The 27,932-nt window shown below is 37.5% G+C and overlaps 1 protein-coding gene across 2 annotated transcripts in view; it reads right to left on the bottom strand.

The window, feature by feature from the left end:
• Positions 1-27,932, bottom strand: part of PPM1B (protein phosphatase, Mg2+/Mn2+ dependent 1B) — a 54,183-nt gene that overhangs the window by 14,504 nt on the left and 11,747 nt on the right. For both annotated transcript variants that reach the window (XM_039386964.1, XM_027723389.2), the window contains 3 exons: positions 21,092-21,236; positions 6,359-7,222; positions 4,369-4,486 (listed from right to left, as the gene is read on the bottom strand). In XM_039386964.1, the coding sequence (XP_039242898.1) occupies positions 4,369-4,486; positions 6,359-7,204 (964 nt within the window). In that variant the 5' untranslated portion in view covers positions 7,205-7,222; positions 21,092-21,236. Of the gene's footprint in view, positions 1-4,368; positions 4,487-6,358; positions 7,223-21,091; positions 21,237-27,932 lie in introns of those variants that run through there.

Here is a 27,932-nt window from a genome sequence, read left to right as displayed (position 1 = left end):
AAGGAAATGACAGCTGAATAACTATGCCTGAATCTTAGGATTTTGATCACTTCTTCCAGTCACATTCACACAAGTTAGTTACAACTCCTCCTATAAACTGCATCCTTTTGTACAGTTCTACCTAGTTAGAAGTAATTGTACTGCTATAACATAACTTTGCTGAGACCCCTTTGACAAGAAATATACCTTTTGCATACACTACTTTTTATACACCACTTTTTACATCAAGAGAACATCTAGTTCTGTACGGAGGAAAAGTAGACAAATAGCAAGAATTAATAAGAAGAAAGGCTACAGAAGTAGGCAATTACTAAATATTAATGGAAGCATAAGTTTTTATATCTTCTTAAAAAGGAAGGAAAGCAATCACAGCTAAGGACTGCTGTTTCTTGGTACTGGAAATTTCTACTTTATATTGTATAACAACTTCTCAGGGAGTGCTGAACTGGACCATGAGCATCTTCTCTCCATTTCTAGAAGGTGCCAAATCAAAAATTCTGGTTGAACTGACCATCACCTTTTTGTTTTCCTGATATTACAGTGAATAATTTCATCCAGAATCTGTCCCCTCTCTTAAAAAAAAAAAGAAAAAAAGCGAAAAGCTTCCTAATAGAAAATCGAGAACAAAGCAAATGACCAAGCATAACCTTTATTTCATTACACATCAGCACTGTGGATTTGCTTGACAAAGGCCACTAGAGAAAGAAACCACATGTTTTCAGAAACAGATTTATGGGCATTTGCAAGGTTTTCACCTTCATCTCTATGATGTTAAGAATAATCCTGCAATTAACTTTGCATTGCTAATATAATTCCAACACTCAAAGAATAATTTCCTGATATTATCATATATGTAAATCCATGAAAGTCCAGTAATTTAGTCCTAAAATACTTCTCACTGAAAGCCTTAAACACTTAACTCACAGATGGGCATTTTGAAAATTCAGCTAACATTGTATTTCCATTTTATATAACGCAAGTCTCCAACCAGACAGCATTACAAGTTCTCTATGTTCCAGCACCTCCTATCACACCCAGCTATTATGACAAATCAGTTTTATATACAGTATATATTCCACACATGTAAAATGCATCATCCAACTCACTCTATTAACTGAGTATTTAGTAATAAGACTGTTTAAGCCTACATTGATCACATGTCCCTATTTATGATTTGTGGGGTTAGTGCTTATTGGGTTTTGTGGGGTTCTGTTTGTTTGTTATTAACTGCAACTCTGATATACTCTTTCAAATAAACTGAAATATAACAGAGAACTGAACTGACTTTTGTACCTAGTTTTCTCTTTATGTGACCAAACTTTGGATCTCTGAAAAACAGAGGAAAACAGAGAAAGTAGTATTTGCAAGTGGCAGTAAGAAAAGACTGACCCAGCATAACTTCACTACTGTTCAACACACCTGTATTACTAGTGGAAGGTGCCCTACCCATGGCGGAGAGGTTGGAACTACATGATCTTTAAGGTCCCTTCCAACCCAAACTATTCTATGGCTCTATGATTCTACTTTGGAGTTTGACCAATTAAATGACTCAAACCAGAAGCAGGGCTGTGCTCACAGTCATAAATGACTCAAGCACAAGCTACTGACTACAACCTCATTAAGTATTTCAGTATACTCTAGAACTGGCAGCTTTGGAATGTAGTTATCCACCTCCTGTCAACCTCAAGACCCAAACTATTAAAAGAGCATTGGTATATAGTTCTGCCACTAGTAAACTCTGACTTGCTGAATATGCTTTTTAATAAATCTGTTACAGTAAAAGATCTCTTCTAGTATTGAAACAATAATTATCTTTTAATAATTCCAGAAAGATCTCATGGAACTACTAACTCAACTCATTATACAAATATACAGAATCTCAGTATGCTACTTAGGAATGGACAAATACAAAGTAAAAATGCTACATGTGCAAGTATTAAATTGCTTTTGAACAGATATTTTTTTCCACTTCTTTAAACCAAACAAAAGTATGTCTCAAACACAGCTTTCTTCTCCGAGCCAGACCTTAAAATGCCCAAGTACAGTAGTGAAAAAAAACCAGTTGCCTAAAAGGTTTGATGGGTTAGTCCAGTCAACTTAAAATTTAAGGTCCACAAAAGAACAGAAACAATAGTCCATGCTGAATAGTGTACATTCATTAAGAACAAACACCAGTGATCAAACTAAAATTGCTTCAGTAAGTCTCAAAGGATTTTATATTAAGTTCTAATATTGCCCTGATTTATATTAGTCACTTACTGAAAGACAAGAGTATTCAAGAGAACTCATAGCTTCTATTTTTGACATCTATCTTTGCAGTTTAGTAGTTCTAAGACAAGTTTATTTTTTTCAGAATATTTTTACTACAGGCATAAATAAAATTGTTATTGGCAATCAACCAAGTGGATATAAGGTGGGGGCTGTTAACTTTTTAACAGATTAAAGAAAAATGTCTTTCTTGTTAACTCACTGTGTTCAAAGGGCATTATTTCCTTTTTGAAAGGAATAGTCATCGTCTAGAAAGGCATTTTAAACAAATCCATATTATCAACATCATAACGTATCTACCAAGCTTTACATTTTTAGAATTAAGTTAGTTTAAACCCTTGAGGCACAGCTCTTTCATGCACTGTTTTCTAGACCATAATTAGTCTAAAGATGAATGCAAAACTGAGTAAGGCAGAAGTCCTCTCCTGATCAAAACAAGTTCCCACCTTCCAAAACTTTTATTTACTACTCCAACACTTAAAATGATACTCTTCTCCCACTTTTTATTTTGGTTTTTAAATTAAAAAAATCCAACATATTTCTAAACAATTTTCCTCATGCTGCTTAGTGGTTTGAAACATTTTGCTAAAGCTTCTCTCTATAATTTCTGAACTACTAATACTCAAGGCACAAGTGTAAGGTAAAAACTTCAGTCCAACAACCTTTTTCTTTTTAAATAAGAAGACTGTATCAAAATTACAATTTCATAGAACTTATTAATAATAGAATTTGTTAATAATCAGATAAATATTTCAAGTTCTTCTGAAGTCTGCTTCCTTTACTTTCTCCGGTTGTTGACAGAATTTCCTCAAATATGCTAACTATCATTCCTTGCTAAATACTTGACATTTAATGGTCTTGCACTCTGTCCAATTAGTGGAACACTGAATGACACAGAACTCATGCAGGAGAAAAAAAATTAAAAAAAAAATCAAGAAGAGCTGAAGCAACAGAAGTTCAAGCTTTGAAGCAATTAATTTCTCTGAAGCACTTAAGCTAAACAATCATTTTGAGTTATATTTGGAATGACTACATATCAGTTTAGACTACACACTCTCCACTGTTGCGGGGTTTTTTTTGGAGCATGTAGTATTTAGTTAAATAGGACAATAGAGCTAAAATTTTCAGTTAATCCACTCACTGATCACAAGTTATTTGACAGCTTTCCATTAATCTTAACATTCACTTATGAAAGCAATAAAACATACTGCAATTCCATTTATTTTTCACCTATTTGCCAACAGAGAGGAGCCACCAAAAAGCTGGGAATAGTAACCTGTAACCACTGTGCACACCTGACTGCTGTCAGAGAAGGTAACTGCTCCTGGCTCTCTCCCAGAGCCCATTAACAGCTCCTGTACTCTACTCTGACACAGAAGGTAACAAGTATTTATCTTAACTAGTGTCATCTAGGAAGCCTGGGATGTAAGCCAAGTTCCAAGAAACATGCCTAGAGTTAGCATTCGAAGTGACCATTAGTGCTCTCTAATCTCAACAGAAATTACAAATAAGGAAACCATTTCAATTTACATCCCATTTAAACAAGAGGAAAAGACACCACACACAACAGCTGTGAGCTTGGAGATTAACTTGTATCTGAAGGCCTTCTTACATATATATCTAAATTTAGGTTTGCTACATCAACTATCTAGATTACTGGGACATTGACACAAAAACCCAGTACAGACTTTTCATTTTGTCAAAAACTTTCACAGGAAAGGGAAGAAATAGTACAAGTACTCCTTTAATATTTTATAACAAGGACATTAGCAAGATCACCGTTTACTGAGCTGATATAACACTTTGCAAGTTTGGTAGTTGCGTTTTGACCTGTAAAGACAGCAGTAAAAAACCTGAAACTCACATTAAGAAAATGCTTGCAGAATACCAGGATAAACTAAGCACAAGGCCTAAAACACTTTTCCTGACAGACAAAAATTCAGAGTTGTAACCAGGTCTGAATTTAACTCAACATAAGGCAGGAAAATGGCTTTCAGAGTTTTTGGTTTCATGCTGAAGATAGTTATGACACTACTGTGCTCACTATCACAATCAAATTGTTATTTGTTCACTATCTAGTGTACAAAATGGATTTCTTACCTTCAACTCGTGATTCCAAGTACTTATCCAACTCGGCATCTTTTTTCACTGCCTCATCTGAGACCTTAGGAGCATTTGAAAAACAAACTAATACGATACTCATGTTATCACGACTCCCCTACATGACAAAAAAAAAAAAAGGGAAGTTAGTACCTTTAATCTTATTTTTCATTTTTCTACTCTAATCACATTTTTACTTGTTCCAAATATAGCACTACATATAAACATGGGAAGAAAAGAAACCCTGCAAAAAAACTGTATTTTGATTAATAAGAATCTTTAAGTGTCCCAATGACGCTGCTCACTAAAATCCATTTTACTGATATTGATTGTATATTCTTAGTCTTAAAGTTAAAAGTAATTAATGGACTTATTTACATGTTAACCATTTAAAAATTCTATCAGTAAAGCAGGTCAGAAATTAGACAGCTGTGGAATGTTACCCTAATCCTAATAGAAAAACAGCTCCTGTTGCAAAATGAAATGCAGAACACTCTTCTAGACTATTAGAACAACTTAGCTCAAGCTACTGGTTTGTTTCAGTTGGAGGGCATTCATGTAAGCCATTACATTCATCACAAGTCCGTTTATCAGAATGCACCTGTCACAGCACCTTGAACCAAGTACAAAATATGAATTCGTTTAGTACAGCTGAGGTGACCCTACAGACTATGATGTGCTCAGAAACATCTGTCAATGGCTCTTTTAGGTACTAATTTTAATGCCAGTTCTTCACTAGTAAACTCTGATACCACTTTCCTGATCATATTTCATTTTCAATATTATAATTCACAGCCAAATTTAAAAACACAGTTCTAATTCTCTTACAAGGAGATCAAGCAGACCTATAAATAACTAGTTTATACTTATATACTAGTTTATAGCTTAACTTTTTTTTCTGTGTCACTGCATATTGTTTCTGTGTAAACCCAATCTACCAGACAGTTCCTACCATCTGTGACAACAAATCCTTCTCCTGAGGCAATTAAGTAGGAATGTGACATTAATTCCTTCAGAAATACTCAGGAGTTAGTCTGCATTCCCCTTTCTACGAAGCATATGGGGACACCTATCAGTATTATGTGGTACAATTCACATCCTGAAGACAGAAGACAACATTCTAATATCCTTACAAACTGCAGAGATCTAGGATAGAACTTTGGAAAATAAACATGCAGTCACTGCTCAGTTTTACTGGAGTGACCATCCTTTAGAGTGACCATACTTTAACAAGGTTGGTTGAGTACTTGGTCAGACAAGCCACAGCATTTAAACCAATCATACAGGTATGGTATACGCTGGAAACCAATCATATTTCTGAAAAAAAACCCAAACCACCTACTTACCCTTTATAGTTACCATTCTGAATTTTAGTATTTTCCTCAAAATTGCATGTTTGGTCTGTGGCCCAACAAAGGAACTCTATTTGCACTAGTAGGAGCTGCACTCTTCAGGAAATGCTGGAAACAGTATACCTGTTTAACATGTGTAGACCAACCTGGACTTGCTCCAAAAAAACTCTAAATTTGAGGAGTTCAAGCAAGCTTGAATGCAAAATAGTGCTTCTCCAACTCAGTTACAACGAACTAAGGACACCACTTCAGATGACAGACAAACCCTACCTTGAGGAGGGGATGGTGCCAACACTGGTTTTAGGTAAAAGATGCAAACACAACCCAACTTTAAAGAACAAAAAACTCCACAAAATACTTTCCTCAGCCTTGATTACTTTTATAAATACTGTATTTAGAATCAAAGTTTAGAGCTGGAACCATACGTAAACCTTTATTTTTGCAAATGCTATCACCTCTCCAAGCATTAAGGATGAGGTTGTATATTCTTCAGCAAGGATATATAGTCAAACTGGTACAGAACTTTGAGGAAAGGAAGATGGAGAAGTGGAACAGTAGGCCAGGAACTGCTGTTAACATCTGTACCCATCTAACCAGGAGATAATTTTAGAACAGCTGCTAGGAGAAAAGTTACATACCTTATGTAAACAAGTGTCCACTACCCAATTGCACACTTTTTCCAGGTCATCTGATACTTCAAGTCTAGACTTTACAAATTCACAGAGCTCTTCATTGCTCATTACATCCCAGATTCCATCACAAGCCAAGATGATAAACTCGTCTTCTTCTGCCCTTAAAATTTCACACACCTCAGGCTCTGGAGAAACAAGTTGTTCTGTAGGGCCTTTACCATCAACACATTTGTAGTCATAGTCCCCCAGAGCTCGAGAAACTGCCAATGAACCATTAACACGCTGAATCATTACACTGCCTCCTGCATTCTGGATTCGCTCTTTCTCCCTCGGGTTGCAAGGTTTGTGATCCTGTGTTGAAAAACAGACTTGTCCATTCCTATAGAGAACAGCACGTGAATCACCACAATTGATAAAGTATACATGCTCAGGTGAAATCATAACTCCCACTGCTGTTGAGCCACTTCTGTCCATCCCATTTCTGAGGTCTGAGAAATTGCGCATATACTCATCAATTTTCAAAAAGCCAGTTCTGATTCCACTCTTGACATTTTCCACTGAAGGTTCAAGAGCAGATCCAGGTTTTTCTGTCGCCCTAAAGTCTTCATTGTTAGTGATGTGTTCTAATAAGTGCGTGGAGCAATAATTTGCAACACGAGATCCCGCGTGACCATCATAGACAGCAAAAAAGGACCAGTCCTCTAAGCCATGGGGAATACCTACAACAGCTGTGTGAGCATCTTCCATTTCCACTCTCCATCCCTGCATACTGCTGAGGCCATAACGCAAGCCATTCCCTGCACCATGAGCATTATGTTTCTCAGTTTTTGGTTTATCCAAAAATGCACCCATGTTTATGCAATATTGAATCTGGAAAACAGAGAAGAAAAGTCTTATTTATAAAACCACCACTCCATATAAGCTTTGTTCGCCCTTTCCTGTGTTTCTTCTTTATAAAACAAGTGATAAAGCATGTACATGTGCAAAAGTCAACAACTATGTTGGAGGAAAAATGAATTAATACATGACACAAATGAACTGTGAACTTACAACCCCCGTCTGCATTTTTAGTGTCAGTTTTTTGTGTGAGGTGCTGTCTTTTTCAAAGAACCACTTCATAAAATTTAAAGTATCTCCATATGAAGGCAGGGTAGTTCACGTACCTTTGCAGCCCTGCCAATTTTGTCATCCTCTGCAGAAACTAATTTATGATGGAAAAATAACAATCATATCACTCCTACTCTTTTTCCAGTTTTATTATCACATGAAGAAAATAAAATTCATGTTCATGAATAAGAACTGACTGCTTTGCATGTATTGTGCTACTTCTGTATCCTTGTAAGGAATGCCAGAAGTGACAATAGGGGGAACATAGACCATTTGCCAAAGGAAACAAGGCAGCAATTCTCACTTCAGTACGAGAAAAATTCTCACAGGATTTTCTTAACAAATTATATTTAGTCCTTTGTATAACACCATTTCGATTTTTACTAGAGAATCACAGAATGGTTTGGACTGGAAAAAACCTTAAAGATCATCTAGTTCCAACCCCTCTGCCACAGACAGGAAAACCTTCCACAAGACCACATTGCACAAATCCCCATCCAACCTGGTCTGGAACAATTCCAGGGAAGAGGTATCCCCAACTTCCCTGGGCAACCTGTTCATCACCCGCACAGCAAAGAATTTCTTTCTCATCTCTTATCCAAACCTACCCTCTTTCAGTTTAAAGCCATTACCCCTTGCCCTATCACTATACCTGGTCAATAATCCCTCACCAGTCTTCTTGTATGCCACCTTGAGGTACTGAAAGGTCCCTATAAGGTCTCCCCAAGCTTCTCCAGGTTGAACAACCCCAACCCTGAGCCATCCCTAAAAGACTGTCACATGCGATTTTAAGTTCAAAGATGCATTGGTCTTGATGTTAAAATTTATTCAATTACAAGAGATATAAGCTATCTAAGGGAAGAAAATCATCCACAGAAAGTGATAAGTTTTTCAGAGTTTGGAGACCTATTTCAAAAATGTATGAGAAGAACCATCTCCAGAGAGCAAGCTTGCTCTCTGATTATTCAATGTGAATAATCTACATTGAAGACTTAGAGAACTTCTTATTTCCTTTCCTGTATTAGACTCAGTTGTCCTATATAGACCTGGAAAACTATCTTGCACTTTACAAAGTTAACAGAGAATACATTCTTTAAGACACAGATCCAGAAATTCAGATACCACAACTTCTGATCATGCTAAAAATGACCACCCTTTGACGTGAAAAATCACAGCAACCTTCATCCAAAAAGAATTGGTGAGAATTCTGCCATGACTGACCCTGTTCTGTCAGTCATTAGGTCTCTGACACAGCAGTACCCACCAAGTCTGCAGAGCCATGATAATTTAGTTCTAGTTTAAGAGTTTGTTACTAGGCCAGAAAGAGGTTCTGCCATTCCCCTCATCTAAACACCTTTTAAGTATACACAGGACTACACACAGATAATTCAAACTTCACACTACCATTCTACCTCAATGATCTCTGTGAAGTGCTGAGGATCCCCACTATTAAAGGCCTCAACAGTTAATGCCTCTTTAAACTGTCTCCCACTCTTAGTTTAATAAAAATTTTGATGAACTTCCCCAAATACTGCAGCAACGCTGTACCTGGTTTACTTTTTAGTCTAGTTTTACTGTCTTAGTCCAGGTTTAATGGCCTTTGATTCAAGTGCTACTAACATTATGCAAAAGGAGCAATGTGGTTCTGTAAGAGACTGAACATCATGTAACTCGATTTACTTTTATTTTGGGAGGGGAAAAAAAAAAAAAAAGGTAGGGGAAGCACCTGGCTAAGCCAAATCAGCTGTGAAGTGCCAGAATCTAAATAGCTCATGTTTGAGTACTATGCTATGTTCTACTTAAAGATCTTCAAGTTATCTATTTTGACATGGAATAAAACACTGATGGGACTCCAGGTTTAGAAAGATTTGCTGGAAAAGATGATTTCTGAAACAGCCACTATAAACTGAAGTTTTACATGGACAGTACAAATGCTAATTAAATTAACACTGTGCAACTGCCCTGTCCAGTTGAGTCATGAGTACTACCAAGAGTTCTAGTAGTACCATTTATTAGGGAACTCTAATTGTACATAGACAGTAATTGTAACTGTCTATGTATTAATCTTCTGCTATCAAGTCTGATGTTACCATACACAAGTCTTGTACTTAGGAAACTGTCTTATGTAGCTATTAAAGGAATTTTGTGACACCCAAGATAGTATTCTGAGATTTTTTTGCTCTTGAAATGGGGCATTTTATGTACAAACCCAAATCTAACCTTCCCAAAATACTTTCTGTACTTTTAACAACTTTAGAAATCATTAAGCCCTGTCAAACACATGCAAGCCATTCTAAACTTCCCTTACCTTCCTCACCATTTCAATTTTATTACATTATCTAAAGAATTCCACACATAAGAAACCACAAATATTTTCTTTATTCCTTATCTCTGTATTTACCGTCCACTGGCCTCTAATTATATTACCTAGGAGAGCAAAGATGACGAAATGGTTACACAGCTTATGTTGTTGTAAGCTTCACACTGTATGCAGTTTGCAAGTGAAACTAGTAAGGTACATTCTATTCACAATTATTTTGTATCATTATTTTTCCTTCTTTATTCAAAAAGAACATTTGCAACACTGCGAATCAGTGGAAGCTACACACAAAGGGTATTTCATCACGGAGATACACAGCCAAAACTATTCACAATCCTTCCTCTCGAAACATCTGATTTTGCTTTGGAAAAGAACCCCAAACAAAAAATAATCTGTGTCAAATGGTGTCATAAAAGCAAAGTAAAGCAGTTCAACATACCAATACAAGTGTTTTCACTTGTATTCACTTGTATTTTCACTTGTTTACTGAAAACACTTGTATTGGTATGTTGAACTGCCTTACTTTGTTCTCAGTTAAGAGCTGAACAAGTTCCACATAGTTTAATAGTTCAAATAACATCAGTAAAGGAGACTCGTGCAAGGATTCTAATAGCTCATGATCACCTATTCACAAATTACACACAATATAAAGCTATTTTATAAGCACATAAAAACATTTTTTACTAATAAAACTGTAACATAGGACTGAAATGCTAGACCTCCTCCAATAAATGGCAGACATCCTCCAATACTTCAGAACTTCTATGAAACTCCTCTAATTGAGTAAAGTATATCCTTTAGATCTTGAGTTCTTAAGATCAAAAATGTGGAAGAAATCATATGACTGAGTAAGGAAAAAGATCAAAACCTATCTAGTTGCAGAAGTCTGTGAGTTCACTATTGACTGTTATGTTTTATATATGTAAAATAAAAAATACTACTTAAAAAAACCCCACCAAATGCATTTTTCATACCTTAGAGCTTTACCTATTTCATAAGTAGCTTTGCTTTTTTACAGTTCAGGAGTGAGAAACTAAAAAAAAAAAAAAAAAATCATACTATTCAAGATTATGTTCTTAATGTTTGAAATATCCCATTTCCTACTGCAGATCTGTAATAAAGGATGCAGAGATTGACTTGCAATCAGTAAGAAATCCTTGCAATCAGGAATCAACTTGTGTCCTTTGCCTCTTAGGCTTTTATCACACATCTCTGAGAAGAGCATAGCTCTACCTTCTCTGTACCTCCCATTACAGTGTTGGAAGACAGCTTGGCCTTTTCTTCTCCACACTCTAGAAACTCAGCTCTCACCTCTCCTCATACATCACATGTTCCAGCCCCTAAGTAAGAGAGTTGTCCTCTGCTCCACTATGTCTGTGCCTTTCCTGTAATGGCAGGCCAACACTCCACACTGTATTCCAGATGCAGCCTCATGAGTTCCAAAGAGAGGAAAATAATCACTCCTCCCAAAATGCCGGATACACCTTTTCTAATATGGCCCAAACTTCCACCACTACAAACAGACTGCTCTCTAATGTTCAACTCACCTGCCCTTGTTCTCCACCAGGACACCCCGGTTCTTTTCTGCAAAGCTCACTCCTAGATAGTTATCACACAGCCTGTAGAGAGGCACAAGGTTTCTTTATTCCAGCTACATGACTTGATTACCATTCCTGAGGTTACCATCAAACTATTTATCCAGCCTACCAACATCTATCAACTGTTAAGGCCTACCATTGGGCCTATGGACCACTCCCTCAATATGGTATCAAACATTTTAAGAATTAATACCTTCCCAGTGTCTAAGTTCTTAATGAAGACTTCATCATGCTTCCACTCAGTCAAAATATCTCAACACTTCTTGAGGGACTCAAGGCATTAAGCCCCAAACATCTTTGTAGAGCAAGATTCAATCTTAAGAGAAAACACAGTCAACAGAAGAACAGATGAAGCATTCACCTTCAAGCCAGTAATTCAGTTGGTTTAACCAATATATGTAAACTTAAAAATTCAGTACCCTTCAGCTTTGAGATTTAATCTCTAAAGATCTCATTTTTAAACAAAATTTAATTGTGTAACACATCAGTTTGAGAAACCAACAATTTCCTTGTGGTGAAAATGTTTACTTCACATAAAATCATTAGTTCAGTTTTTGAAAATTTGGATGACCCTATCTACTGCAGTTCCCAAACTTTCTCGGAAATGTAGAAGGACTTAGTTCTCGTCCATGCTCCACACACTAGTCTTCAAAACTGTATATATTATTCAGATCAAGAATGAAAACCTAGGATTCTCTTCTCCCAACAGTCTTCCCAACTCCAGGAAAAAGGTAAAAGACAAATAATTAAAATTTAAAAAAATCTATTTCCTGGCAAAGACCAATAATCACCAAGGCTCAAAGGATTTTGGAAGGTCTTTATAAAGGAAGAAAATATTGGCCTTTGCCCCTCTCTGGCAATGAATGAATTAAATCTGATCAATACACTGCTAAAGCAGAGGCTCTAACTACTGCTCTAGCTTTATATCAATAGCTAAGCCATTTCCAAGAGAGTTCAGGGCAGCAAGTCCCTAACAAAAGCTGACATCCATTTCCCAGGGCAAAAATCTAACCCTAGGTTTACTTCTCTACAATCCCAATATACATTCTTTGATGTTTCCTACCTGATACAAATCCTACCTTGAGGTCCTTATCTCATATACAAGCAACATAAGCAATAATTCAGGCTCAGGAAACCAAAGATATCTAGCATTTTGAGGTACGGAAGTACAAATACAGAAGTCACGCCCCTCTGACATGCAAGAAGAATTCATGACCAATATCTTTTTTGCCCCAGCTACAGTGAAGACTTCCTTTGGTATTAGATCAGCCATATAGTAGAGGGCCTTAAAGTCACATCTGTGTATACATTTGCATTTATGTTTAAGAGACAAACAACTATACCTGCTACTTATAAATTGGCAAATGGTTCTTGCTCAGTTACAGATATTCACGATTTTCTACTATATCATAAATGGGAAATAGGTAGCTATTTTAAATGAAAAGCTTGTTCCTTTCCATTTCGATTTATATTTGACAGGCAGAAATACTTACTTGATGGCTGTAATGAAGGCAGCTGTCCTGATTCAAGCTAGGATAGAGTTAATTTTCTTTCTAGTAGCTGGTATAAAGTTGTGGTTTGGATACAGTATGAGAATAATGTTGATAACACACTGATGTTTTTAGTTGTTGCTAAGTACTGTTAGCTATACTAAGTCAAGGACTTGTCAGCTTCTCATACCCTGCCAGCAAGAAGGCTAGAGGGGCACAAGAACTCAGGAAGGAACACAGACAGGACAGCTGGCCCAAACTGGCCAAAGGGATATTCCATATCACATGACATCATAGTCAATATATAAACTGGGAGGAAAGTTGGCCAGGGGCTACTGCTCAGAAACTGGCTGGGCCTTGGTCAGCAAGTGGTGAGCAATTGCATTGTGCATCACTTGTTTTGCATATTTTAATTCTTTTATTATTACAATTTTCTTCCTTTTCTGTCCCATTAAACTGTCTTTAACTCAACCCACAAGTTTTCTCACTTTTATTCTTCTGATTCTCTCTCCCATCTGACTGGAGCTGGGGTAGTGAGCGAGCAGCTGTGTGGTGAGTAGTTGCCAGATGGGGTTAAACCACGACAACCATTTCTGGTGCCCAACACAAGGCACAACAGGTTGAAATAATAACAAATCTGACTAGAACGCATCAGAAGAAATTTGTTATATAAGCATTCATTATATTAGTTTAGTCACTGGTCACAATGGTGATGTATTTGCTCTCAAAGTTGGTGTGCTTGTTGGTAAAGTTGCAGTACATAATACTTTACTTTACTTGTATATATTGCCCCATGTGCTGTTTATCACCCATGGGAACCGGCCTAAGGTTATCACGTTGTTGTATTCCATAACACTGTCTAATAATACGACAAAATTGTTGGTCATGAAACCAATCTGGTATTTGTACTCAGCACTGCCGACATCTCCAGACTTCGGGAGACATCTATAGGAAACTATTACTAATTACAACTTTTACCTTTTCTCCTCAGAGACCCAATCCATGGGGGAGACCGGTACCTACCTTCATCTTCCCCTTCTCCTCCAGGCTAATTAAAACAGTTCTTGAGAATTTTTAATATCCTTGGGATGTTGAAGCTTGCATTCCTATTGCTATGTCTTCTGGACACGTTCAAGATGTTGTTTAGGGGTAAAAGACTATTTCAGAGCCATACAGAGATCTGTCCTGAGGTTGGACAGAGTAATAAGTGGCAGGGTGTATGGGCAAGTGCCTAGGACAGGGGGCACCTTCAGTGCTTTGGAACTTCAGCACTGAACAAGCACAAAATCTGGAAAAACTATGCTGTCACCCAGATAATACCAGAGAGAATAAAAGTCAGGCAATGTGCTAGGGCTTGGCCCAGGCCTCCTGAGCCCTGTTCAACACTACACAGTAGCTCCAAGGGCAAAAAAAGCCTCTGGATCTGATGGTAAAATGACTGGCACAGCAGCTACTCCAACGCCAGTGACAGACACTGTGGCTAAACCAAAGCACCAACTTCTGTCTGTACCATACTATTATAGACAAGGAGAGATATATATGGAAGTGAGCTCATTTAGAAGGGATGAAGAAGCAGGGCCATCACAAGAAGAGGCAGTGGAAGAGGCAGAACCCATAAAAGAGACAGCAGCCATCTCATGTTTTGGTTAACAGCACACCCCTGAGTGAGCTGTTAAATATTTCAGCCATCATCCAGGCAAGGACATGATCACCTGGCTGCTCCAATGCTGGAATAACAGGGCCAGTAGCCTGGAATTAGAGGGTAGGGAGGCTAAGCATCTGCGATCCTGTTCTACAGAAGAGCACATTAACGGAACAATTGGAAAAGGGGTACAAGCCCTCAGCCCCAGGAAGCAACTCCTGCCAGGTATGAAGGAAAGGTATCCCTTCACTGAAGATGTTATGCTACCCAGGCAAGTGGACTCACTTCAGCAGAGCTCACTGCCATACAGTCAGTGCAGACTAACAGTAGACTATCACAGCCTGAATGAAGTCATGCCCCCTCCGAGTCCAGCCGTGCCAGACACGCTGGAGCTTCAATATCAAGAGGAGTCAGAGGCAGCCAAGTGGCATGTCAACTGATAGCGCTAATGCAGTTCTCAACCCCTTTGGCAGCAGAGTGCAGGCCATCCACTATACCTGGAATTGACAGGTGGAAACATAGACCTACCATTTGCCACGGACTGATCCAGACTGTACTCAAACAAAGCAAAGTTCTAGAACACCTAATACATTGATGACAACACTGTGTGGGGTGATACAGCAACAGAAGTTTTTGAGACAGTGAAAAAATAGTTTGAATCCTTCTGCAAGCTGATTTTGCCATAAAACAAAGACAGGTCAAGAGACCTGCACAGGAGATCCAGTAATCACCCATAGAATTGCACTTGCTCAAGGATCTGGGTGCACATGGTGGGTAATGCAGAAGGACAAGGATTTCCAATGTGTACCTCAAAGGGATTTGATTCTGGGTAAGGACAGGCAACGATTTGAATCATATTATGTTATTTGCTATATAATATTGTAAGTCATCGCTATTACAGTTGTTAAATAATAATCAAGCATATTATAGCAGAATTACTCAGATTAATGAAGAACAAATTTTGATGACAGAACTAGACAAGTGCAGCAGTGATCCAACACTACACATAATCTCTCCTACCATGACAGATGAAGCCCGAAGTCATGGACTAAATAAACTCAACAGACATTGTGGAGGGATGGCCCACAGACTGATAGAAAAGAGTATCATGGAATGATATCTGTGTGAATTTATCAAAAGAAAGGAAAGGTGATAGTGATTACTTGGGATGTACTGGAAAGTGTGGGACCTGGGTATGATGCAAATGGTATAGAATCCAACATGTTTTCAGGTCGGATAGAGTCAATTAATTTTCTACTAGTTGGTATAGAATTGTGTTTGGATACAGTATGAGAATAATGTAGATAACACACTGATGTTTTCAGTTGTTGCTATGTAGTGTTTATACTAATTCAAGGACTTTTCTGCTTCTCATACCCCGCCAGCAAGAAGGCTGAAGGGGCACAAGAAGTTGGGAGGATACATAGGCAGGACATTATTTTTTTCCTTCCTTTTCTTCCCCATTAAAAAGTCTGTATCTCAACCCACGAATTTTCTCACTTTTATGATTTGTTTTCCCATCCCACCTTGGAGAGTGAGGAGGGGGAGCGAGCAAGCAGCTGTGTGGTGCTTAGTTGCTGGCAAGGGTTAAACCATAACAGCAACCAACACATAATTAGATTACAAAGGTCTAAAAGCCATAATCAAAGTTCTTATAGATACTATAAAGTAATTTTCAGATCACATGTCAGCTTCAAAGAGAACATCAGAACTAAACTAATACCTTGATGGTCAACAGTCCCAAAGGCAATAATGTATCTTTTCATAATATGAGAATGGTCCAACATCAATCTTTTGGGCTTAGGTCATAAAAGTGTACTATAAAATGTCTTTTCCTCAGAAGGATTCACTCAACAGGCTAGTCATTTTTAATAAGTCAGTGCTGTGGAAAACAAACAGCGTCAGAGTTTCCTGTTACAAAACACATGTGCTCCTGCTATAAAAAAAGAATGACGTTTCAACAGAAAAAATGCTGCACTAGATATTAAAGATGTAAATGACAAATAAATAATCAAAGCATCTATGACAAACATTTTCAAAACCCATTGAAAGTGCAGGAAGAAATAACTTCTCTGGTTTAAGTTAAAAAAACAAATTTAGTCTTGGTAGAAAGCTCATCTGTCTCCATCTCCAGTCCCTCACTAGTGTGTATTATGTGCACATGCAGACTTCTATGCTGTACCTGTGTCTACACACTGTAGACAGTTTTGAAATTCATAAAGATCCTCTTGTCCTGGTTTGTGCTTCTTCAATTTACAGAAGAAATACTGATATTTTACTCATCTTGTGTTCACTTAAAATATACTATTATTATACTATCACTATACTCATAGTATAAATACATAGCATAATGTATGTATACTACATGCAAATTCATTTGATGAGTGAAATCAGCTTTAAGGATCTCGATGTTTGATCCCAGAAAACCTGGTCTCACTTCTTACTTACTGGCCTTAAAAATGCTGGCATTATACAAATTTACATTAGGCAAACTGTTACTGAAGCTTTGAGCAAGAGCTCTACTTGAAGCTTGGCTGTAACAACTACTCTAACTACGTAGCCACAAATACTGGCAAAGTCAAACAGAAACGATTGTAATCTAAGAATAAGATGTGAATATTTTACTTCCAAGTAAAAATGAATGACATAAAAGAACAGTGATTACCCCATTCATATGGGGTTTATTTTTTTGGGGGGGTGGGGTGGGTGGATTGTTTTTAAATAATCTGTGGCCATAGGAGTTGTGTTTAGGAAGGATCTCAGCTGATCAAAGATATTGACAGAAAGAAATTAAGCACCACTATAAAACTTAAATATAGAGCCTATTACCAAAAAACTTTTCCTGCCTGGGTATCATGAAAGAAGCCCAAAAGGCTTTTAAACCAGGAATTTCAAAAAATTTTTCAAGTTATCCCCATCATTAGGTAGCATACATGCTTAGGAGCTACAGTTGTAGTTTTGAAATGAATTTCAGCATCTCCATTGTTACAACAGTTGGGGAAAAAGAAACAGTAACAAAGACAAACAAAACACAACTTTCCCTACCACTACTTTTCAACCCTCAAGTTACAAAGAATGTACATTACTTTGAGAATGTACTTGAGCTACTTTAAAAACTGGCCTGGAGCTACAAAACCACCACAGGCACAATTTAGCACTGTAGATTCACATCTATAATCAGTCAGTAGCACCACCTGAAAACATTATCGCTTCTGCTCTGCCTCAGCTGCTCACCACCACATTGTGCCAGCAATTTCTTTTCTTTCAGAACTGCTGGCTGAGATGTTTTTGCCCTTACTCTTTGAACTGTTTCACTGAAGAAGTGCAAAGTTAGCTTTAGTATTTTGAAACTTTGTGACTTTGACTGCAGTGGGTTTGGAAGCCAGAGCTTAGACAGCAGATCCAAGGGGGCTGTAACCTTCAACAGAAAAGATTGAAAATATAGAAAGGAGCACCAGGAGTGCACCTTTTGAGCTATGCTGTTAACACCAGAAAAATACATATGCTTGTGGTCTTTTCAGAGGTTTATTTTATATTCTGTTTTCTTGCATCTTACTAGAACATGGGTGAAGCTACCTAACTGCAGATCTTCAAGTTCAGCTTATGCAGCAACTATGTGTCTCTCATGGATGAACTGCACACTTCTATGCTGAAGCTTCTTATTTTTCTGGAATGCAGCTTGGTACATACAAAGTTAGAGATCATACCTCAGATACTCAAGATGAACTTCACAAAAAACTTGAAAGGGGACTCTGAATCTGCCTTTCTAATCACAGCATATAGTACAAAGTCACCAGTGCCCAGGTTGATGTCTTTTTAGTCAAGAAACCTTTATCAGGCAGGTTCCCTTTTATTCAAATTGCAGAAGTCAAATTCACATAGTTTTGTGGCCAAATAAAAACTTTAAAAAACACGCAGTGCTTTTCCTAGTTAACTACCCAGAATTTTGTGTTTGCTAGTGTGACTTCTGATAACAGCCCTTAGTTCACATTGTACCACCTCCAGGGACTTAACCAAAGAAATCTGCAGTATCATTCTCAGTAGGAAAGACTCTACTGTAGTCCATGTCTTAATTAGTGTCACTCATCTTGGGTCTTCAGGTAACAACTTCAGTTTCTTTACCAAGACTTCCTCCAAACACCACAAAGCCTGGGAAATTCAATCCCCTTTATTATCTGCAAACAGTTTATCTGAGTTACAGAGTCACAAAAAGTGATACATAAGATAGGTAAATACCCAGGCTGGTTCATCAAATACAATAAGGCTGGGCCTAGACAATGCAAAGCAGACTACTGCTGCCAGTACCTGCATGGGACCAGAATGAAGGCTAAAGTCTTTAAGAGTCAAGATAGCTCTGCATAAGCCACCATTCATGCTCTTCTACCATTTTCTTGGAGTAGAAATTTGGTGCATTGCCATTTCAGTGAAATGGGCCTGCCTACCTGGTTAATTCAGATATTACCTGTCCAGGCTTATTAATCCTGGAGTCACATTTTGTCCTTAACTCAAACCCTGCAGCTCAATATGGCTTTATTATACCACCCAAAGACTACACGGTACTGTTGCTTATCTCTCCTGACTATATGGTCACAAGATTTACATCCTATGATATTAACTGAAATTCTTTCTGTTTGCCCATATCTGCTCATATTTCCTTAGCCAATAAGAATGTTCTCACTTCTTTACTGGGCTGTTCAGAACAGATGCACATGTGGCCCTTGGATACTACAAAGCACTGACCAAGTATAAAAGTGATCCTTCACTACCAAAGTTTATAATTATTTCTATGCAGAATCACCGTTTTGGTTCTCTACATTCAGTAAGAGACCAATTATTTTGAGTGTAAATTTAGCTTGGTCCTTCTTAATCATCAATATAACAAACAGCAGCCAGGTTTTTGTTAAACAAACAGCACCTCAGATTTTAAGAGAACCAAAGTTTATCCGATACACTACTGATATTAAAACTGAAGAATTTTACTCATTAGCATGAAGCAGCATGTCACTAGGCATGAGTTCTCTCTTATTCTAAATTTAGGCATTTCAGATAATTTTTCTTACCTCCTTCAATTTGTTTACAGAAAGTTTCAGACAACCTTTGGTGATAATAAGGCAGCAATGAATCATCAATTCATATAATCAATAAATTGTTCCCAAACAGGTCTGAAAGACCAGAATAAGGATTCTGCAACAGGTCTGCAAAACCACAGTAAACCAATACACCTTTATTAACATAATTGAGGGATGACTTCTTGATTCACACAGAAATCTGAGGAAGCTGGACACAAGGGTTGGGCTACATGAATACTAGAGGTCCACTCAAATTAAGTCTGACTGGCACAGTATAAGAAGAGTTGTGCCTTTTTTCAACATGTTACATCACTGCAAAATAAGTATGAGCATTCGATCAACACAACACTAACAAAGAAACCCTCAAAACAAACCACGTTTGAACCCTTCCTTCATTGTAGCAGAACAATCAATGCCACCTCCTTGGCACAAACCTGTCACTGACTTATGACCCTATGCATTATTGAACTTCAGAGTAGGACACATTAGACTGCTTCATAACAACAGTCCAGACTCTTGCCTGCCACTACTGACAAGTGGCAAGCCACTCTATCAAAGACACCCAAATGCAAAATCAAGACTGAAAGGCCTTCACTTGATCATGATTCTGCAGATTGGGCACATGCAATAAAGCTATTTCACAGACAGTCTTCAAAACACATAGTCCCTGTTTAAAAACCAAAATAAATCTTTCAGAAACACAAAAACCAAAATATGCAATCTCTATCACAGGTATTTGTGAAGGATGTGGGGTTTCTTTCCATTACTATAGTTTTATACCACTGAATTTATATTTTTTTTTAAAGTAGTCAGAGTAAAAGAACATTGACTTTTAGTTCCCTACACACAGGTTCAGAAGAAGGTGACAAAGAGCATGACCACTTATCTCCACCGCTGTCAGACAAAGTTAATGATAGAAAACCAGCAGTCAAAACATTTTCACTGACCTGGAAAAAAGACATCAACCTTTACCCTTGAAAAGGTGATTCAAGAGCTGAAGCTACAGGGGACCTTGTCAAGAAATTTAGAGATTTTCTGTAACTGATTAAAACAGGTAATTTAAGCAGTACTGCTGCTATCAGTGCTCTTGCAGAAATGCAGACCTTGTGGGGAAAAAAGCCATATGCAGACAGTAAGCTGATCCCAACACAGCGGCAAAACATAACTTTTTTACTGACACTGTACAGTCTTCTGTGTGAGAACATACCTTTCCCAAAATCTGGGTCAGCACACATTTCAGGTGGTGAAAAATTACATTTCTTCCCCCAATTAATTAACAGTGCTTTGTATAACAGAAAGAAGCTACACTTGAAATTATGTTTCCTCCTATTAAAAAATAGCATTAAACAAAATTCAAATACATCTAGAGAAGAAAAAAACACATAATTTTATCCAATATGCTCTGAAATTTCTGTTAATCCATGGTCAATTACAAATTGTAAATTAAAACACAGTCAAAGTAAAAGCAACTATATGTTCTCACAAATTTCAAAGTGGCATAATTTGTTCTTACCTGTAATTGTAACCTTGTCAAGGTTCTAGTTCAGTGCTGTAAGAATTAGTTTACATTCCTGCTGCCAAGAAGCACATAACAGAATGACTTGCAAAACCTTGAGATAACAGTACAGGACACAACATCTGCTTTATTTTGATATTTCCTAGAAAGAAACAAAGGAAGCAGTTAGCTACTCCAGATGGTGCACAACAGATTTATACATTAATTTTTTCGTGAATATAACTTTTTCCTAAATAGAAGTGCTTGAACTAAAGCTACACCTGGATGTCAGAAGACCTTTCAACACACTCTCTAAATGTCACATTCAAGATTCATGCTAACAAAGTATCAGCTTAAATTCTTCCCTATTTCCTTCACCAACACTGACAAGCACTTAAAAAGTCTTCAGCCAACTACCTGCCATTCAAATCCCTAAATTCAGTAACAGAAGGAATAGCTTTTGCATGCCTCCTAACATCACTCTGCTATTTCTTAATTTTATTCACCTACTCAAATGACAGAGTACACTCCTTGAGTGCTTGATAAGACTTAAACCCACCATGTGTAGCACATGTAATTTCTAAGCTTTTTATTCTGCATGGTTAGATGTAAAAATGCACAAGAGTTTAAAACAAAAATAATAAGCTTCAATTGCAAATGTATTTCAGGTCCTCTGAAATAAGAATCATTATATTTCTTTACAAATAGTTTCTATAAAATTAACCATAAATTCAGCTTGAAATGTAAAAGTAGCAAATAACTAAGAATTCAGATGTGTGGATCTACAAAAGCATCTATCCATTGTTTTGAACAGGATGCAAATGCCCAAACTCCTTCATGGATCAGGGTCTACATATTTAATCTTATAAACCACTGCATCTTACAAAAGTTACCATGACAGTACACTACTAGTAAAAGGAATTATTGCAGGAAGAATTCTGCATAACAGCCAGCTCTGTCTGGGGCATGAGGGAAATACAAGCCTTGTTGTGACACCAAAGATTTTAAACTGATTACAGCACTCTGATGAGCTGAATGAGTGATAAAGAGGATCTACTGCAGGTCTTGACTTTAAGCCCACTGATCGAAGAATGGAGCTGTGACATTTCATTATGGCTTGTCTCTTTCAAACACTAAATAGTGCTTTTCAACTACCAACAAGTGTCATAAGCACAAAATTGCTAAAAAGGACTGCTTTGCTACTTTTGAAGAACTGTAAGGGTTCAGTAAGTTTTATGCTCATAACTTTTACACTGCTGTAAGCCCTGTATTTTCACCAACATTCTCTCAGGCACTACAACAGGATGGATGGTTTGAGGAACCAAACTAATTCAGAAAAATTCAATTATTTTCTGCCACTTGAGGTCTCCGAACCAGCTTAGGAAATGCAGTATCAGACAAACGCCAATGACAGAAATGCAGAATCAGGAGATGCTGCCAATTCAGATTTGTTCAGAGTATTGTGAAACTAAACCTTAAGAAGCATCCACTAAATCATTAATGAACTCTAAAAAAGTTCTAAAAAAAAAAAACAAACCTACTAAATCACTGTATTGGACTACACGGCAAAAGCCCTCCCCAAGAAGTTAAAAAGTTTCAGTAAAAATGTTGTTTCCAGATCCAAGAACTCTGGAGAAAAAACCAAAACCTAGAGAGCACAGACTCACAGAGTTGCACAAAATAGCCAAACTCCCTCCTCCTAAATACAGGTTGTTCTAGGGCACAGACACAAAACATGTGACAAGAACGCAGCTCCCTCCATGCACTGTCTCCCACCTTCAGAAGATCCCCCCAACTAGGAGAGTACAGGGTGCTTGCACGAGGAAGTGTTCATGAGCCTCAGTGCTTCTGATGTTACTCCAGTGGCCTTTAGAAGAGAAGAACTCACAAAAGCAGCCCAGAAGATAAGCATTGTGCTTTTCAGAAGCAAGAGACTTGACCCCTCCCAAATGCTACTCTACAGAGGATGAGAGAGAGCATTCCTTAGACAGGGATGACTTTTAGTCAGGAGACAGGTTGCTTACAGTAGGGCAGATTCAAAACAGGTATTTTGGGCTAAGAGCATTTTTCTCCAGAATATGCTTCTATTTATACAAATTCTATCTATACATATAGCTATAAACAAGTGAGAAATACAGTATTCAGTGTCCCAAAACACAAAAGCAGTTTAAGATACATACTCCACTCCACCCCTGAACATAGCACAAAGAGGGGACATTATTTCTATGTAATTCTGCACAGTGGTGACTCTTATCTCTCCAAATAAGCTCCACACTTTTTTCCTTCATATGACATTTAGATTCATGATACAGCTTTGGGATAACAAGCTAACAGCCCCTAATAATTTTTGTGCAAAAAACAGTCACATGCACAAATGCAAATGTTTTGTCCAGATTGCTCATCATAAACTACATCACAAGAATAAAGTCGAATGTTTCTTATTAAAGGCTTAACAAAATTACAAGATGTATTAAGCATTTTATCTGAGCTACTTAAATCTTTGGAGTATGTAAACATAAATACAATAAAAATAATTGAGTAGGACTAGGTCAGTTCAGTAAACTTTTTTGCTACTAAGACACCAGCACCCTATAGTAGACTAGCTTTTAATTGAGCAAAACTTAAATATTCCTTGGCTAATAAAGAATTTGAATTTCACCACATCTACAGTATTTGCTTCAGAAAGTAAAGACCACACAGCTAAAGTCAACATAAGTAATTCATTGCTAAAGAACTAAACCAAATATTCCAAAATAAGCACATGAAAAAACAAAATCCAGAGAGATTTGAAAAACCCTACCATATTATTTTACAGAAGGGTAGGCATCAAATGCTGGTATTCCTGATGATTAAATATGCACTTAATAATCCTGGTAGCAAAGCACTAATGATCCTCAAGCCGAATCCTAATGTTTAAACAAACAAAACCCACTACAACATCCAGTCCTTTGCAAGTTTCCAGACTCTGGTCAGAGGAGCACCAGATAAACACTGGGTTTATTCTGCCTCACAACCAGCTACGACTCTGACCTTTCATGGACAACCAAATCACTGCTGCTTTAAAACAAGTAAACAAACGAAGCACCTCACTGACTGAACAAGAACAGAAAGAGCTATGATCTAATGGGCCACGATTGACCTTATGACAGCACAATACCACCACCACCTATATCATCCTCCAGAACTATGAACTCTGTGTACCTGTGTGGGTCACACAGATACTAAAAGATTTTGCAGAAGACAGCAGGAGGGAGAAGGAAAAGAGCACTAGTGTGTGCCACAGGTTAGCTAATAAACTGCAACCTCCCAGCTGCATGTTCCCACCATATGGTAAAGGTAAGATAACATCCCTCTCCTAAGAGAGGCACTCATTAGGCTACCTGATTTTTCTGGGAAGGCAGGAGCACAGACCAAGGGAACGCACTAGTGCTCCAAGTTCATGCAGGAGTTCTTCCTACCTATATGACAGATCCCAAACTAAACCAGGAGTTAATATCTACTTAATTACTTGAGAAAAGGTACAACTTTCACCCTAAAGAGAGAGTTGTTCATCCTCTGTAATAGAAGGGTAATTAATTCTCTCTATATATGCTAAGTGATCCTTGGTTCTACATAAAAACATTGTGAATCAACCAAGACTGGACAAGGTCTTGATTTGTGTTTCTGTGGGTGTGGGGTTTTTTGTTGTTCCCCCCCACCCTTTCAACATGGAAGTTGCACTAAAATATTCATATTAAACAGTTAAAGGAAGCAGAATGAACTAAAGTTCAAAATTAAAAACTCTATGAAGCAAGTTTAATCCTATTTGAAGCAGGTAATACAATAATATGGTTTTGTAAAAAGTGCAACAGTATCTTTCCATGGTATTTTAGAATTAACACCCAGGACTTCTTAAAAAATCTAAATGTCTTGAAACATTTACTTGGGGTTCCAGTGAAAGTTTAGTTTAGCAGGTTGAAGTTTGCAGCTCAAACTTCTATTGCCAGTTAGTCATTTGAACTATTAAATGCTGAATTTCCAACAGCAAGCCACTATTATACCAATATTGATAATATCATGGGCTTAGCATTCTAATTAGGTCCATACTTTAAAATATCACCTCAGAAACGGTGGACTTTTTGATACATATCACAAAAGCTATTCTGAACTTTCTTCCTGCAGACCTGTCTTTAAAATGTATTTGTAAGGCACCTTCTTAACTCCTAAACTCTCTGTGACTCACTTTTAGGTAAGCTTTAGATGAGTGAATTCGCACTACAGCTGTGCGGATGTCATGGCAGCAGTGGTAGCTTAAGTGGTATTTGCTCCCAGCAGTTCATTCCCGTTTCCATGCGTGTGGCTGAGCAGACATACAGACAGTTACGCTGGTACAAGTGAATGCCTGAAGCACAGACTGCTCATCCAGCTTACGAGTAAATCAAACTTTGTTGAATTATACAAGCATAAGATGAAGGAATACCAAAAGCCAGCCTTACTGGAATTCAGAACGCACGTACGCAATCTGTATTTGCCTACCGGGAGATCACTGGCAAGCACTTACTCCTCTGTTCCTCTGTAACAGATCAGAGCTATGCTTAGCCTAACTCAAGCAGAGAAATGAGGAATCATCTCTCCATCAGTTATGCTGGACAGCTCTTCAAACAGTCAGCTTTAGGAAGAGATGAGGCTGAAGAGAGAGGCCATCTAATATGCTTCAGTAAAAACATCCAAGTACAAAATGCTTTCATTTTAAGTGATCTGATCTTTAGCTGAACTAAAGAGAAGGAATTATCTTCAAGAGTTAAAATGTATTCCATTTCTATGTCAGCTTTCTTTAAAAAAAACCCCTCAATTAAAACAACAAAGGATTGTAAGCAGAGGACTTTGAACAAACATGTTTATTGGGGCTGCTAGGACTTTCTAGGGAAAAGCTTGCAAAAGTTTCTAACTAGCTTTTATCTTACTGTACATAATCACTGCAATGTAAGTAAAGTTCTAGATACACATTTTGTTACCACAGCAATCCAGGAGTTGCAGATTGAAGAAGATGCATCTGTATTATTCTGCATGAGTTTGTGTTTTTTCTTAAAGCAAAGGGCAATCAAAATTCCCTTCCTGATAGGCATTCAAAATTCCAGCTCAGACACAGAGTGATATGCACGGGCAACCTAAGATGTTCACTATTACTGCAGTGCCTATCATTTCAGCACATTCCTATAGTGTTTCCCCATGAGGTAAATTCATTATCACATTACTAGCTAGAATACCTGGGTAGCAATAGCTACTTAATCAGTTTGAAACCATCTGTCCATTTGCTGTCTTTGTTAACACCTGGCCTTCAAATCAATGTTTTTAAAAAATACAGTCACTACAGGTGGATTACTTAGACTTTGTAAATGTCCACCTGCATAAAACCAGCAGAAATCTCAGCCTGAGCACTAATTAAATGTTCTGAGAAAGAACCCACCACACCTGTCAGCTGATAACATTACAAGGCACATCTCTTCTGAAGTCCTCTGGGCCAAAACAGCATGTCCCTAAATCACATTTCACTTCAGTCTCACCCACTCTACCTCCTATAGCAGTACTAAAGGGCATCCAGAGTCTGTCACTCCTTTCCCCCAAAGAGCTAAGTGTTAGCAAAATATGGTATTAATCAAATTCAGAAGTAATCTTGCAAATAAAAACTTTCTCTGTTGATCATGCAGTAGAAAAGGCTTAGCCCTTTCTAGCTAAGCCTTTCAAAGAAAGGCTTTAGCATAAAATCATAAAAAAAACTCCTACTGAATCGGTTGTCAGAAAAAAAAAATTAAAAAATCCTACAGGATCAGTTGTCAGGAAAATCAGAGGAAGCACCATATTTCCGATCAGCTAATTCAGTAGCAAGTATGTGCATTTGAACAATAAAGAAACTTCACTGTCACAAACTTTGTTACACTGTAGGTAAGAAACCTGACATAACTGTACACTTTGATTGCTAAGAGAGCAAAGGGGACAGCTACAAAAATGTAAGATGCTTTAGTTGTAGGATACAGTTAAAGTCTGACAGTTTTCAGAAGATTAATATTGTTTTAATATTGTCTCTCATGAAATGGTCACAAAGGGGAGGAACAGATTATCTGCAGATGGTTATCTTGACTAATTCTTCTCTGAACAGTATTCAGTGACTTTTAAGCCAGCTAAGAGCCAGAGTCCCCCAAAATTATTTTTTATCTGGGTAGAGAACCTCATCCTAGTTCCTAGTGGCCAGCAATGCATTTAGAACAAGTCAGCTTTTGAATTAAGTCTCGCTACTATCACTGAAGCCAATAAGGAATTCTTTATCCTTAATATCCCAATCATATTTCTGCTGTTTCTGAAAGAAAAAAAAACTTAAACCTGGTTTATACGTGTCTTTCTGTAAAGATTCTGTATTTAAAACAAATATCCCACAAAGGATTCTCAAAGGCACAATAGCATCCCATTTTGTCTATTAGAGGAATTAAACCATTACAATATATGCATGCCAACTCATCACACCTTTCCATATCTTACACATATAACACATACATCCCTAAGTGAGACCTCAAGTACATACAAAATTTAGAAGGCACTTAAACACCACCAAGTGGGGTGAAAAATAAGCAAAAACATCAAAATTACAGTATTTCACTTAGCACCGAGTACAGAAAATTCAGCAGCAATTCCCTAATATTGATATGTTTGACAATGACAGAAATCAAGTTATATCAAATTTATAAGGGATAGCAAGAGTAGCTTTTTATTTCTTTATATATGATACTAGTGATTAGAGGAAAGACTTTCCCTCTCTCCAGGAAGGTTGTTCCCTTATCTTGTAAGAGTAAGTCTTCAGGTATAAAGGTACTAAAACTGAGCCATC

The sequence above is a fragment of the Pipra filicauda genome, unplaced genomic scaffold (assembly GCF_003945595.2).
Source record: "Pipra filicauda isolate LSUMZ 115617 unplaced genomic scaffold, ASM394559v2 scaffold51_size4534324_pilon, whole genome shotgun sequence".
Lineage (NCBI taxonomy): Eukaryota > Metazoa > Chordata > Aves > Passeriformes > Pipridae > Pipra > Pipra filicauda.
Note: the sequence above shows the minus strand (reverse complement) of the source record. Positions and strands in the feature narration are given on the sequence as shown.